This window comes from the organism of the source record quoted next, unplaced genomic scaffold, assembly GCF_019419815.1.
Source record: "Pyrus x bretschneideri cultivar Hongxiangsu unplaced genomic scaffold, Pyrus_bretschneideri_v1 Contig67, whole genome shotgun sequence".
NCBI classification, from domain to species: Eukaryota; Viridiplantae; Streptophyta; class Magnoliopsida; order Rosales; family Rosaceae; genus Pyrus; species Pyrus x bretschneideri.
Window position 1 is genome coordinate 1,316,420 of NW_025999806.1, and position 15,281 is coordinate 1,331,700.

General features: G+C 36.3%; 2 protein-coding genes across 4 annotated transcripts; both read left to right on the forward strand.

Annotated features, from left to right (window-relative positions):
• Window positions 1-872: 872 nt before the first annotated feature.
• Window positions 873-9,427, forward strand: LOC103934653 (serine/threonine-protein kinase TOUSLED). 3 transcript variants are annotated; one of them, XM_048573388.1, is made up of 17 exons: window positions 895-1,018; window positions 1,127-1,362; window positions 2,298-2,387; window positions 2,774-2,980; window positions 4,112-4,168; window positions 4,388-4,495; window positions 4,652-4,696; window positions 5,414-5,526; window positions 5,694-5,760; window positions 6,145-6,211; window positions 6,400-6,494; window positions 6,609-6,788; window positions 6,946-7,156; window positions 7,267-7,531; window positions 7,786-7,840; window positions 8,083-8,244; window positions 8,929-9,427. In XM_048573388.1, the coding sequence occupies exons 2-17, from the start codon at window positions 1,132-1,134 to the stop codon at window positions 9,022-9,024; spliced, it is 2,049 nt and encodes a 682-aa protein (XP_048429345.1). In that variant the 5' UTR covers window positions 895-1,018; window positions 1,127-1,131; the 3' UTR covers window positions 9,025-9,427. The 3 variants fall into 3 exon arrangements, with proteins under 3 accessions (XP_009342680.2, XP_009342681.2, XP_048429345.1); XM_009344405.3 differs by having other exon boundaries at window positions 873-1,362; XM_009344406.3 differs by lacking the exon at window positions 4,112-4,168 and having other exon boundaries at window positions 873-1,362.
• A 459-nt stretch (window positions 9,428-9,886) lies between these two features.
• On the forward strand, window positions 9,887-10,479 carry LOC103934658 (protein CHLORORESPIRATORY REDUCTION 42, chloroplastic). Its single transcript, XM_009344410.3, has 2 exons — window positions 9,887-10,167; window positions 10,282-10,479. Exons 1-2 carry the CDS (start codon window positions 9,887-9,889, stop codon window positions 10,388-10,390), a joined length of 390 nt encoding a protein of 129 aa, XP_009342685.2. The 3' UTR covers window positions 10,391-10,479.
• The last annotated feature ends 4,802 nt before the right edge of the window (window positions 10,480-15,281 follow it).

The following is a 15,281-nucleotide window of genomic DNA, read 5'->3' on the forward strand; positions in this document are numbered from 1 at the left end:
AAAAGTCAAAGCATTAAAAATAACGATTAATTACCCAACTCTTATATTTAATACATCTATAATTGAAGATCGACTTCATTCAAGTAAGTAATCCATATTTAAATCAATTAGAGATAATTACTCAATTATCTCAATATATTATTTCCTATTTAATAACTTGAAAATATTTCTCCATAAAACCTTGGTAAAACCCTAAGGGAGGGGATAAGGGAGGGAGGGAGGGTTGGGAGGTAGAAGATAACCAAAAAAAAAGCTTTTTTTTTTAGTTTATTTTTTTTTTTTAAGGAAAACTAATGAAAAAAGTTTGAAAACTTTGAATTTTAACGATAAAGACAAAATAAAGAGTAAAGTGAATAGTACCAAGATTGACTTTTTAGTGTAAAAATATGGTTTTTCGTTAAAGTGAACAGTACTAGGAGTTTTTCGTTAAAGTCCAGTCATTGTCTATGTCGGCACCACGTTATCAGTTAACGGCTGATTTAAGAGCAACCTTAACGAATGTATGAAAGTGTCCCAAATTATAACTTCATGTGCAACTCTGAAATAAAAAAATTTTCATATACCGAATGTTGAAAACCAAAAATTTTGTAGGATAGTAACTAAAATTAAACCTCAAAATTAAGTTCCGGGCATGGCTAAAAATAACCCAAAATTTCACGTCGCCCACCCCAAAACCGAATGCGAAAAGGTTCCAAACGAGTCATTCAGTCAGTCACTCGTCCTTTTTCCACCGGTTTGCTACTTTTGCTTTGCCCACCAGACAAAAGCTTCTTCTACAATCCACAGTCCAAGTGAGTCCCTACCCTTTCCTTCTTCTGCCCAAATAGTTTTGAACCAAAACACCATCCATCTCTCCCTCCTCAATTTCCCCCTACCCTCCTCCCCTTCTCCCAAATTCAAAACCCTAATTCTCCCTCTCTCTCTCTCCCCAGCATTGAGAGCCAACATAGAAGAAAATAGTAAAGAAAAGCAGAAGGCGCAACACTCTCTCCTGTCCTCTCCTCTCCCATGGCTTAAAGTCAAAACCCCTTTTCGTCAAATGATCTGAATTTTTTTTTTTTTTTTTTTAAAGTTCACATTTTTATTTTTTACCCAAAATTGTTGACTCTCGTGATTGGCTTATTAGTAGCAATGTCGGATGACATGCTCATCCATTTCTCCTCCAACTCCTTCAACCAGTCGGACCACTCTCTGCCCACCAAGATTGCTAAGCTCGAAGCCCGAATGGTCGGCAAGGCCTCCTCCGCCTCCGCCTCCTCCGCCCTTCCTGCTCTCCAGCAGCAACAGCAGCAGCAGCAGCAGCCGAGATTCACCACGGCTGACTTGGCCGAGCCTTCAACTTCGAGTGATTCCGACGACGATGTAAGCTCTTTCTCTCTCAATTCTGTACCCAATGCGTGTAATTCAGTGAGTTTGTGCTTTCAATTTTAATTTACCAGTTGGGATTGATTCTAATGGCAATTCGTAAGTAGTTTAGCGAATTGATCAAATGGGGATAAGTTTATTTACATTTCTTATGTCTACTCAATACTATTTCAATCAATGAAGTTTCGTTGTTGCCAGTATAAGCTAATTATAAATGGAATGCACTTTGATGTCTGCGATCTTAGGATTCAAATTGTCTCATTAATCAGAAAGCGATTCTTTGTTATTAGGTTGAACTGTTGTTCTAAGAGTGTATTATGGCTTATTAAAACGGTCTTTATCTACCTTACTTAAGTGATTCACTAAAATCAAACGATACAGTGTACTAGGTGATCGAAATTGCTCAGGTCTTTCCATGCTTGATAATAAAATGCCAAAATAATGAGACTGGATATGTTGGACGAATCAAAACAATATTTGGACTAGTAAATACTGAACTGTTGGACTAAATTATGCAACTAGTATGGGAAATTTTCTTTTCTTCATACCATTTATATAACCATTTACGTTTGTGAAATTTGCATTCACTATTATGGTTTCCTTACCGGGTTGGGATTGCATCCCCCTGTCACCATTTTTGGAATTTTTTTTCCTAAGAATTTTTGGTTTATAAGAAACGAAGTTGTTAATAAAGTCGAGATAATAGTATTATTCACCAGTAAACGAAAAGTCCATGTACAAAACAAGAAAATACCAAAAGAAGCTATCTTATCCTTTGAAAACAATCAGTTACGTATCATTATATTTTAATTTAGAATTTAAATATTTTTAACGGTTTTAAGTACATAATTCTCATTAAACTGACTGACTATCAGGTCTTGGATCTTTTCGATTTGCTATGATTTATGTTCTAGTTCATATTCTTATGACAGAATGGAGGGGAGTTTCTGATACAAGCCAACACTCAGAAGCGCCAGAAACTTCAAGAAGATGGTAGTTCAACTGTTCTTGAACATGTTGAGGTAGGCTCTTGTTCAAGTTAAATTTGGTTAGAAACTTTAGGATAATATTGTAGCCACCGATTTTAGTTTATAATACACACTATAGTATCTTGGCTTCAAATGATATATCTAATCTGTTCTAACATGTTTGAGGCAGCACAATTTTAGAAAACTCATCAAAATATGATTTAGACGAAAAGTTGGGATCATGGTTTTCAATTACTTCTTTTATTTATTTTTTATTTTTTACTTTTTACATTGAAAAATCGTTTTCTTTCTAACTTTCTTCCCCATATAACCCCACTTAGTGGGAAAAGGCTTTGTTGTTGTTGTTGTTGTTTCTTTCCCATATAAAATGAATTTATATAAATCAAGAAAAAAAAATCTGAAATAAAAATCACATGCAGGCAGTGGTTGATGGGAGGCAGATGGTTGTAGAAACTGTTGATACCAAAGCAACTTCTGATGTAAACAAAAAAAAACATGGGCGTGGTAGGGGGAATTCAATTTCAGGTAGGGTTCGTGGTTCAAGAGTCAGTGATCAGACAAGATTATTAGTTACTCCTTTGACAGTTTCACCTCTCAATGGTCAGTCTGAGAACCCATACAATAAGGTACGCTCGTACACTCGAGCTGTTTCAGTTTAATCCTTATTCTTTTAAGTTAGCAGTTATTTTCTGTGCATCATTATTCTGCATCGATGCCATCATCAGGCTGTTATCGCTTATGCTCATATGTTATTTCTAAACGTTATCTACTGTATTCTGTTACCAGAACATGTTTTTTTCCTTTTAATGGACTGGGCCACCTATATCTATTGTTCTCTGTAAAAAAAAAAATTCTCGCTATTGCTTTTCTTTGCCATTGTTTAAATTTTTTTTTTTAAGATCATATTTGTTAGATAATTGATTGAGGGTCTGTTAGCCACGAATGGAGTTTTATCAGGACCTGCATCTTCTTCTTCTTGCCATCTGTCTATTTTTCTGATTGAATTATTGACTAGGAAGTGCCAATGTATAAATGTCACCTGGTAATGAGGTGACATTGACTGGAACTGCTTATTGCTTGGTTTACACACATGGCCCTGTGTATGCTTTTGATTGAAGTTTTAGCTAATTTTGTTCTAAATATTTTATGACGTTAAAAAAAATGAAGGCTTGTTTGTGAATTTGCCCATTGTGTCACTTACACCTTACATGTCTTCCTTTTTACTAGGTGATTAAAATTGTACTAGTAAAGAAGTGACTGAAAGGATCTGCAAATCACATTGAAAGGCAATATATGGTGATTATTGTGGTGTGATGGCAAATCATGTTTCCATTGGCGTGAAAAAAATGCTCAGCAGAAACTTTAAAAACCATGTATAATCTTTTGATAAAATTTACAATTTGCCATTTTGAACCATCCCCGCATCCTATTCCATGCATGTTTAATCTGATCCCTCTTTCAAGTAGACTACAGTCAGATTTAGGGTATCTATGGAAGAGACTATGATTTTTAGCATCTATAGGGGTGTCAGCACAAAAGCACTGGGACAATTCAAATCAGCTTAATTTAGTTGGGAGTAATGAGCTGATTGCAAGTTTTTCTTCAAATTTTCTGGTGTGTACATCATTTATGATTGATGGAGAACTTGTCTGTCCTGACTTGTACTTCGTTTCTCGTTGGGGTTTATTCTTGTTGCTGTATGTAGAACAGAAATATTCATGAGCACACACTGCTGTCTTACACATTCATACTTGCAGGATAGGGATAGCAGGCCTAAAGAGCAGCTTCGGAATGACAACTGCTCTTCATTAGATGTATGATTTGCGGATTTCTTAAGTCATTTTGCAATTATTTGTTACTCTGTAGAAGGTACTTATTGGGTGGGGGTGGGGGTGGGGGTGAACGTGGGAGTTAAGTAAGAGAACTGCCTATTGTCTCTTCCCTGGCTATCTTTTTACAGTTCAAGCATTATACTCAAAATGCTTACGCTAGAGGCACATAATTCATAGTTTTACTATTCTTTGTCAAACTAGGAGGAGATTGCATCTTTACGTGCAACAGTTGCTGCGCTAGAGGAGGACTTGCGAAAATCACGTCAAGAGGCCTCTGATTATCAGAATCTTTGCCGTCAATCAGAGAAGGTAATTAAGTAATTGCCACTGTTGTCATGAAAACAATGTATATGCTAATGTAGTGTCACTTTCTTCTTAGGCTCTTGTCTAGAATGAAAATCTGTTCATCTCTGCTTTCTATTTTTCATAGCCTTTCATTGTTATCTGCGAATCTGTGATGTGTAGGAATTGAATGATGTAAAAGAGCTTGAACAAAAAATGAAGCCAAAGGTGTGCTCTTCTGGACAATTTATATTCATCAGTATTTCCAATTAATCATTATATAGAATTATTGTTATTTTTAAAATTTTTCTGCGACATTGTTGCATTTTGTTCTTTATTGACATTGTTGAATTTTGTTCTTTATCTTTCACTGTCAATTTTCATGGGAAAACAAAGTACAGATAGTAAACTTTTATACTAAGTTGCGCTTTTCTGTTTTAATCTCATTACTAATAATTTCAGTAAACTAGTTTGGTTGACCATGTTTGCAGAAATAAAGATACACTATGTCCATTTGCTCGAAGTAATTTTTATTATACCATTCATGTCAGTTTAAAATTTGTGGGCTGGTTCTAGTTCTTTCCCTTTATTGCAGGGCAGCATTGGAGTGGTCATCCAGTTCTCAAACAGCCTTTAGTTTAAATTAACAGACTAGTGTGTGCATACTCGCATACACAAATGTCATTTTAATAGGATACTTGTGCATTAGTTTCGTGCAAGATAGTTCATCTTTTAGATTCATTTACACATGAATCATGATACAATGTTGTAATTGCTGGAAGCCTTGACAGAAGTTCTTTTGTAATGATTATGAGCTGTTAGATTCATTTTTCTGTATAGAAGCAGTGGGTCAGAATGATTTCATTCTGCGTGAATTTTATGTTTATCATTGGTATGTTGGAACATAGTTGTGACAGATACAAGTTCTGGTTTCCACTTATGCAGAGAACAAAAGTGATCTCTGATCTGCTGATATCTGTTTCGAAAGCAGAAAGGCAGGAAGCAAGGTTGAAAGTACGACAGGACTCTTTGAGGCTTGGCAATGTGGGTGTCATCAGGTAATGCATCATTTTATTTTAGCTTCTATATTTGGTACTTTGAAAGGGTTCTTCATGCTTGAGGGATTTCCTTATCTTTTGGTTTCAAAATTTTTATGGGCTCCTCTCATCCTAGTGATTCCATTTTTCTTTATATATTCGCAAATAATTTTCTTTTTCCATTGCAGAGCTGGAACTGTCATATCTGAGACATGGGAAGATGGGCAAGCCTTGAAAGATCTCAATGCTCATCTTGTATGTTCTTATCAGACATTTTTCTTTTGCATGCAGCTATGTTTATGTTTATGTTTAGCGACAGTGAACTTTTCTACTTTGATGGCATTCTTTTTGTCCACTTATCAAATAATATGAACCCTTTTGCAAATAGAATTGCATTTCATAATGCTTGAACCAGAAAGGGCTACAAAAGAAAAGGGCAGTTGACAAAAACAATGACAGTATTATGGATAACAGTATTATGGTTTCCCCAGCAAGGTCACATTAGGATTCCAGACTACTTAAGGGAGAGGATCACATTTTCTTTTCTCTCTACAAATGCTGTCTTTTAATAAATTATTGATCGTTGTACCTTCTCTTTTAGATATGGCATTTATTAACATTGTTATGTTAATTTTCTAGAGACAATTATTAGAAACTAAGGAGGCTGTTGAGCGGCAGCGAAAGTCATTTAAGAAAAAGCAAAGTGGTAAAGTTCTTATGCATGACTGTTCTAATTACCTTTCACATTTTGGTTACTTTGGTTTAAACCATGTTCCAGGAATTTGATCATTTTTTGGGGCAATTTAATTATATGGTGTCTGCTGGATTTAAGCTCCATTTTGCTTTCTCACTATCTATCTATCCATTGGATTTACGGATTTTCAATTTCTGAAGATAAGGGTGATGGAGTTGATGCTGAAACTGGAATGCAAGAAGAACTTCTAGTCCAGGATGAGATCTATAAATCCCGTCTAGCCAGCATCAAACGAGTAAGCTTACTAGTTTCTTTAATTTCGGTTTTGGATTTTTCCGTTCTCTTTTTATTTTCATTAGGAAGTCCTTGTTTTCTCATTTGTTTGTCATTCCACCATGGACTTCTGTAGGAGGAGGAAGTTATCCTGCGTGAAAGAGACCGATATGAACTGGAGAAGGGAAGGCTTATACGTGAAATGAAACGCATACGAGATGAGGATGGTTCCCGTTTTAACAATTTTCAGATTCTCAACCACAGATATGCCCTCTTAAATCTCCTTGGCAAAGGGGGATTCAGTGAAGTTTACAAGGTCGGAACTTTGTGAATTTTAGTATCTAAAATTATTTCCACTAAGTTATAGTAAATGTTATATTTTGGAAGAAAAGTCTAGATAATTCATTTGCCAATGTTGGCAATTGTAAAGAAATACCTTTTTGCAGTGATTTGAAGTGAGAAATTTCCAGCAGGCATTTGACTTGGTAGGGCATAGATACGTTGCATGTAAACTTCATGGTTTAAATGCTCAGTGGAGTGAAGAGAAGAAGCAAAGTTACATACGACATGCAATCCGGGAGTACAATATACACAAGACTTTGGTGCATCATCACATTGTTCGACTTTGGGACATTTTTGAGATTGATCAAAATACATTCTGCACTGTCTTAGAGTATTGCAGTGGTATTTATACCATCAACATTCTGTCCTTTGAATAATCTTAAAAAATTCTTGTCTCATTCTTTCTTCATCTTCTTTTTTGGTTTTATTGATATTTCCTTGTGTACCCTCAGGGAAAGATCTTGATGCTGTCCTTAAAGCAACACCTGTGTTACCCGAGAGGGAAGCTAGGATCATTATCTTTCAGATATTTCAAGGTCTTATATACTTGAACAAAAGAACACAGAAGATTATACATTATGATTTGAAGCCTGGAAATGTTCTATTTGACGAACTCGGGGTTGCAAAAGTGACCGACTTTGGTCTTAGCAAGATAGTGGAGGATGATGTTGGATCCCAGGGTATGGAACTAACATCCCAGGGTGCTGGGACTTATTGGTAAGTGATGCAACTCAGCTTATGTACATATGCAGGATTACAATTTCTTAAAGAAAAGAAGTTCAGCTTCCCTTGGGAATTTGAAACGATGTTTGAACTTGAAAATTAGATTCTTCACCTTAATATATTTATGTAGTCCTGTTGAGTTTTTGGCTGCGACTGTGTCTTCCAGTGGCTCTCCTCTGTCTTCTTCTCCTTGACATTTTTGTACATTTGGTTTAAGTAGCAGAATATTTAATAATTCCTTATTGCAGGTATTTACCTCCTGAATGCTTCGAGCTCAGCAAGACACCTCTTATATCATCGAAGGTTCGTGACTTTAATAAGTTTGTATCTCATAGGTAGATTTTCTGTTTTATATCAATTTTGCTATAGCCTAGTCTAGACATGTAAATTACATCGCGTACTAGACTACAGATAGAATTGGTGCCCCCAGAATCTTCTTACTTGGAAAAGAACTTATCAGAAAGCCAAACTGTTTCTCCTCTGACCTTTATTCTCCTCAACTTGGGTCCCAAGGTTTTTTTAACACAGTCTCTCTTGGAAAGCAGGTTGACGTCTGGTCAGCAGGTATCCTTTTATACCAAATGCTATTTGGAAGACGCCCTTTTGGGCATGATCAGACCCAGGAACGAATACTACGGGAGGACACAATTATTAAAGCTCGAAAAGTTGAATTTCCATCCAGACCTGCCGTCTCAAATGAAGCAAAGGTGAGTTGTGCTCATAGTTGGCACATCATGCTTAGTTTTTCTTTGATGGAAGTAGTTGGTTCTTAGAAATAATCTATCTTGTTCTTCAAGATAAATGATATAACCTGGGAAACAAATTATGCATGGGCTGCTCACTGGACCAAACATCTTCCTGGAATCTATAGTCGACCAGTTGAGAAAAAAATAATATACAAGTTAAAGTCAATCCAAGAGGTTTTTGTTTATGTATATGGGCTTTAGAAAGACGGTTTCTTTTTAGAGTTTTTTAGTATTGGTTGGTGTTTTTATCTTTAGGAGCCTATTATATATCTATGAGACTACGGGTATGTTAAAGCAGAGAAATTTTGATGAATGAAAAATATTATTGAAGGACTTGGTTTCTTGAAGGCTTGGTACCTTAACATCGTCATCTATAGCAACATTTTGAGCAGTTCTTCAAACTTCTTTTCTCCTATAGTTATTTGATTACAAAAATACTATCATATTAGAAGACCATAACCATAGTCAGCACAGCACCCACCTAGTGGCGTCCTACCTCGAACGGGTTGAGGCTGATATGATTTAGTTGCCAATAAACAAGAGACTGTAGGGTTCATCCCCTTAACTCTCCACGTTTATTGATGGACGTGTTTAGGTGAATTCTGAGCAACTTGGTGATACCATTTTGCATGTTTCTGCTTGCAGGAATTTATTCGCCGCTGTCTAACATATAATCAAGCAGAGAGGCCAGATGTTATAGGGATTGCTCAAGATCCATTTCTCACATACTCAAAGAAGTAAATCTTTACAGCTAAGAAGACCCGAGAACTGTGCGCCGCAGGATTTTGTTTGTTTTCCTGCAATACCCACAAGGAATTTTGTACAGCTTGTAAAGATTTATTACTCATTGTTGATGTGGTGTACTTCCCTACGGGTGAAGGCTGTAGATTTGGTTATTCAGCAGCCTAGGTATGCTTCTGAGTTATTCTTTTTTCGATCATGCGTTGGCACTCTCGTTTTGGGAAGAAAAATAGTGTAAAGAGTAGGGTTTACATGAAAGCATTTTGAAGCTTCGCTTTGGTAATCTTGTACGAATGGCGGGGATAAATTTTTTGTTGTCCCCTATGATGCAATGCAACTTTGATCTCTGTATAATGTACTCTTGTTTTTGGGACAGACTGAAATGTAGTTAGAAAGTTGAATTATATCGATATAATGTAGGACTGAAATGAAAGAAAGGGCAGTTTGATGGAGTTGTAATTGCCCTTGGTGGAATGAATTTCATTACCAAGGATTTGAAAAAAATGAGCGTGATTCATACTCATGCACATTCATGTGTTTATTAACAACCAAAGAATTGTTATTTTTATTTTTCGAAAAATACTCCAACTAGTATTTAATGCTTCGATTTGGTTTGGTTTGGTTTGGTTTGACCAAATATCAACATGGAAATCGAACCAAACCAAACCATTTTTAATCGGTGGTCGCTCTTATTTCTTCCTAACTTTGTGTTATGTCTTAGTCAAGTTGACAAGTTGTACATACGGTCGACTAGTATACGGCTACATAACCTACTGACGCCTAAGAGCCGCATAAATATTATCCCATATGTTTACTATTTAGACGAGAGAGTAGTACTAGTACGTGCTATTCCAATCCAGTTATGGCATTATCCTTCTCTTCCACAACTGCAGTTACATGCTCAAAGCTCCATCGCAATCCAACCCTTCAATTCAACACCATAAACGCCCATAAACAAAGCTCGAATGTCGTCTGTGCCATTGCGGAGCCACCACCAGAGTCCGGCTTGCCGGCAAGGAAATCCAACCTTGCTGTAGGCTCTCCAATAATCGTAACCGAAGCTCCCAGAATGATAAAAACTGCAGCATCCGTTCCATGCCTCCGGGTTAACTCTGGCTTAGTCAAACCAGGTGACGTCGGAAGGTAATTAAGTATGATTAGTCATGTGCATTAATCAATTAATTAGATGTTTAACTTGCTAAAGCAATATCAAATTATCAATGTGTGAATGTGTGTGTGTGATATTTCTTGGTGCAGAATTGTGTCAAGAAAGCCAAAGGATGTGTGGGCAGTACGGCTTTCAATTGGCACTTACCTCATTGATGGGAAATACTTCAAGCCCTTGGAGTTGGACCTTGACCAATAGACTAGTGATTTTTGTATTTTTATTTTACTTACTCATGCTATTATTAATACATTTTCCGTAGTATTAAATGGACTGCATCTAGTTAGTAATTTAAACTTTTACTAGGGGTGAGCATGGTCCGGTGCGGTACGGTTTTGGGGTAAAATTGAAATCGAACCGAAAGCTATTTTGGTTTAATAGTGTGCACCGAAATGAAACCGAACAATTCGGTCTTAGTTTGATTCAACGGTTTTAATTTAGTTTTAGGCACGTTAAAAAATTGGCATACTTGGCATGCTTCAACTAAATGTATTTTTTTTATTTTTATTGTTTCTTTCTATTTGTTTTGGTCCTCAAACAGGAGAGAAGAACATTTTATAGTAAGTAAAACCAAAATTGATAACCAACCACCATACTAAAGTTCAAAGAAATAACTTTGGGTTTGTTTCAAAAGGACAAAACAAATCCCAGCAAGCAATAACCACCATATCTAAATTCAAGTATCCAAATCCAAATCAAGGTATTCAACATTCAAACAAATTCAAAAGTTCAAAACTTAGTCATTTCCAAACTAAACGCTTTATGGCATTAGTACAACCCAATTGAAAAAAAATTGAAGATCTCTATACTAAAATTACTTAAAACAAAGTTCAACATCAAAATGCCTTAGGCATTAGTCCAACCCCATTGAAAAAGTTAAAGTTTACCAGCTAAATTTAAGTTCAAAGTTCAAACTGAGTTCAACGTCAAAATGCATTATGGCTAATTAAATTAATTATCTTTTATATTATGCGGTTCAGCTTGGTTTGATTCCATTCCAGATGTTAGAAACTGAAACCAAACTGTTATTTTTAGCTTTCAATTCGATTTTAAATAGAAACCTTTTCAAAATCGCAAAAAAATTGAACCATTTGTTGCGGTTCAATTTTGTATGTGTTTCAATTTCGATTTTCAGTGCCCACCCCTATTGATTTCTGCGAAGGACTAACTTTGTGTCAAGAAACTTGATCCATACTCACAAATTGGACATGAATGTGGGTTTTAGCCTGATGGGTCATGGGTATCCATGTTAAGGCAATTGTTAATTCATGTTGAGTCAAAAGCCAATTTGAAATTCATAGATACTCAAAAGCCAATTTGAAATTCATAGATACTTCTTGTTTCTTTGATTGAAGTTCATTTTTTTTTCTTCTTTTGTTGAGGATTAATTCATTCCCAAAATTTTGAGATGAATTTATCTTCTTCGTTGCAATTAAATTCTTATCATCAACTAAAACTCAAAACTTAATTCATGAAATTAAATTTTTTAAAAATTTCAATCAAACTTTTCATTGTCTTTCCAAAATAAACTAAACAACAATTTTATGAGAGTTTTAATGAAACACTTCTGATGCTGTTCACTTTTAGCGAAAATGACATTTTTATTCTAAAAAAGTCACTTCTGGTACTATTCACTTACAACATCTTTTTGTCATTTTGATTAAAACTCAAAGTTTTCAAGCCATTTTCATTAGTTTTCCTCAATTTCATTCGTTTCTCCATCACCTTTAGTTTGCTACTCACGTTTGCAATCCAGTGCTTGACTCCTTGCAATGTAAAATATATTCAATGAAAGAAAGTTAAAGTCCAAACATGTAACCAAATTTATCCTCAACATTGACATCGACATTGTCATCAAATGTGCAAGACGAATTCTTTGTGGAAGTCAAATGTGACAACATTTAAAAAAAAAAATGTTAATAAACCTAATAAGAAAATATAATCAATGATTTCTCTTAATATCTCATGACATATTCCAAATCCAATCTCGTGTACACATCAAAGTTTCTATAATATTTGATTGGAAACGGCTATGCTGTGGAGCCACAATTCTTCTGCAGGTATTGAAAGTTGCTTCTGAAGCAATTGTAGATGATAGGAGCATATTTAGGCGACTTAACTAGCTTATTCTTGTGCATTTATGCTATTATTTCTTAGTTAATGTCGCATTACAACTCAATTTCGTGTGTTTGTAGGACCTATGGGGTAAAGTATCAAGAAATGGCATTTTGGTGCATTTTGGAGCAATTTTGGACACTATGTGGATAGCTTACATTTGGGCTAACATGGATGGACGAATTTTGACTTCAAGAGGCTAGAAATGTGATAAGAAGAGGAAGGAATAAGCTTGGGACAAAGTGGATAAGGTTTTAGTGTCAAAGTATGCAAAAAGAAGCAATTTGGAGCATTCTAAAGCATTTTTGGGCCAAGATTGGATAGTGCAAGCATGGAGGCATGAGGATGGACGAATTTGAAGGCTTGAATTCAGTTAGGGAGCTGCAAGGGGGCCTAAAAACCTTATTTCTAGAAGGCTTTATCTATTCACACATGGTACCTAATTTCTGTATTGGAAGAACAAGCCGTCCTAGCTTGTCACTAGCCGTCCTAGCTTGTCACTAGCCGTCCTACCTTGTCTCCTAGCCGTCCTACCTTGTCTCCTACCTTGTCCAAGCCGTCCTAGCTTGTCACAAACCGTCCTACCTTGTCTCCTAGCCGTCCTACCTTGTCTCCTACCTTGTCCAAGCTACACACTTGTATCCCTTAAGTGTTTCATGTATATATATCCTTGTAATCTTGAAAGGGCAGGAGAAAAAAAACATTCTCTTCCATATTTTCCACATTCTGCCTAAATTCTGGTACAAAACCTTTTGGTTTCAACTAAGTTCTAAACCTTTCCTAGCCCTATAAATAAGGCTTTGCAGCAAGGCATTAGGGGGGATCACTCATTCACCCAATTTTCGTCCATTCATCTAGCCATACCACTCTACACATCCATACACTTCTGCCGCACCCTTCCCCACCATAATCAACCATCCTCCATCCCTCTAAACAAGGAAAAACCATCCAAAACCACCAATTCCAGCACCTACACTTTGTGCCGCAGCAAGGAGGAGGAAGAGGAGCCAATCTGTGCATCGAATCCATCTTGGAATTGCTGAGCATTTAGGTGTAATCTTTCTTATGATTTCAATGTTTAAATTCAATACTTTTTGTTGTGCAAGCATGAGGAACTAATCCCCCTTTGGCTAGGGGGGAATTTCGAAACCATGGTTGTATTTGCATGATGATTTGATTACTTTCAGTTGTGATTTCATGAATGTTGAATTCAATTTGCTTATCTATTTTAATTAAAGCTTGCTTATGTATATGAATTGAGAGTGCACGCTTGATTTGCATGCATAAACATGATGCTAGGGTATGAGGGAACTTCACCTAATTGTTGGGAACTTATATTCATGAGTAGTTAAGATTGTTGGTCACAATTATGATAAGTGAATTCTTGGCATAAGTATCATGCGCTTTCATAGTTACGAATGCCTCGTCAACACCTATGATTTCCATAGAATCTAATGATCTTTGATTGTCTTTCTTTTATGCGCTTTCATATAGAAAACTTTTGAGGAATAATTTGATTGCAATGCGCCAATTCCATTCAATTCAATGACCTAAGGGAAATCTGAGAGTTGATTTAAGCGTACCTAATTAACTTGGGGTGTTGAGGTTCATGAATTCATTGATTAAGCAACTGGAAATTGTATTATGTGCAAGTATGCCATGTGTGGAGAAAAACCTCCTAGCCATCTCACCATCCACTTAATTCCATCAAATTCGTCCAAATCTGCCTAGTTTAATTTCTTGTTTTGTTTTGTTTATTTTCGTCCAAAACCAAATCCCCATTTATTCTAGAGTGTCTAATTGGTCCAAATATGTTTTAGATTGTGTTTTTGAGAGTTTTGAGTCAAGTTAGAACCAATTTTCGTCCAAATTTGTGTTTAGGCTCAAAACTGCCCAGATTGTGTTTTTAAGGCAGTTTTGAGTGTCTTTAGCCTATTTTGAGTCTTGTGAACGTGTTTGAGTCTTTTTACGTGAGTTTAAGTGTTTGAAAGGTTAATTTTATTTATTTGAGTCAGTTTAGAGTGTTTAGCAAGCCCTCCTAATCCCCGGTGTAAGAACGATCCCTACTTATTTATATGCTACAATTGTCAAAAGAGGGTTAATTTGTGTGTTAAGTTAATTTTCGCATCAAATTTTGGCGCCGTTGCCGGGGATTAGCAACTTTGCTAATCCCTTGTTATTTCTTTTTAGTTATTTTCGTGTGTTATTAGTTTTTTTATTTATTTTAGTTTCTGACCTATTTGTTTCCTTGTTTTAGGCACTAGTTTATGACTCGGAGTTCTCAACCGGTTCATGCGCATATCTTAGACTTTGACGACGATTTTGAGCGAGCCTTGAGAAGAAAGAAGAATCAACAAGAGCCTCAACCACCTCCACCTGCACCAGACCTTGAAGGGGACGAAATACAAGTGGAGGAGGAGGCCACGGCAAGGGTTGTTGAGGAAGAACAAGTTATGGCAGCCGACAACCGAACAATCAAGGAGCTTTCCGCTTCGGGATTGGTTAATGCCATACCTCTATGCATTCAATATCCAAGGGCAGCCCACGACAAGGCTGCCGAGTTTGAACTCAAGTCCAGTTTATTGCATCATATTCCTAAGTTCCATGGGTTGTTTATGGAAGATCCCAATAAACACTTGAAGGAGTTCGAGGTTGTTTGCTCAAGTATGACCCCGGTGAATGTTGATGGGAGCATTTTGAAGATGAAGGCTTTTCCCTTTTCTCTCTTGGAAAAGGCTAAAGATTGGTTGTATGAACTAGCTCCCGGAACTGTCACATCATGGGAGAGTATGAAAAGGGCGTTTTTGGAGAAGTTTTTCCCAACTTCTCGAGTCATTCTTTTACGTAAAAGAATTAGTGGCATTCAGCAAGATCAAGGTGAATCATTTCCAACTTATTATGAACGTTTTAAAACCCTTGTTGCTTCATGTCCACAGCACCAGATGAAGGAGGAGCTTCTTCTCCAATATTTCTACAA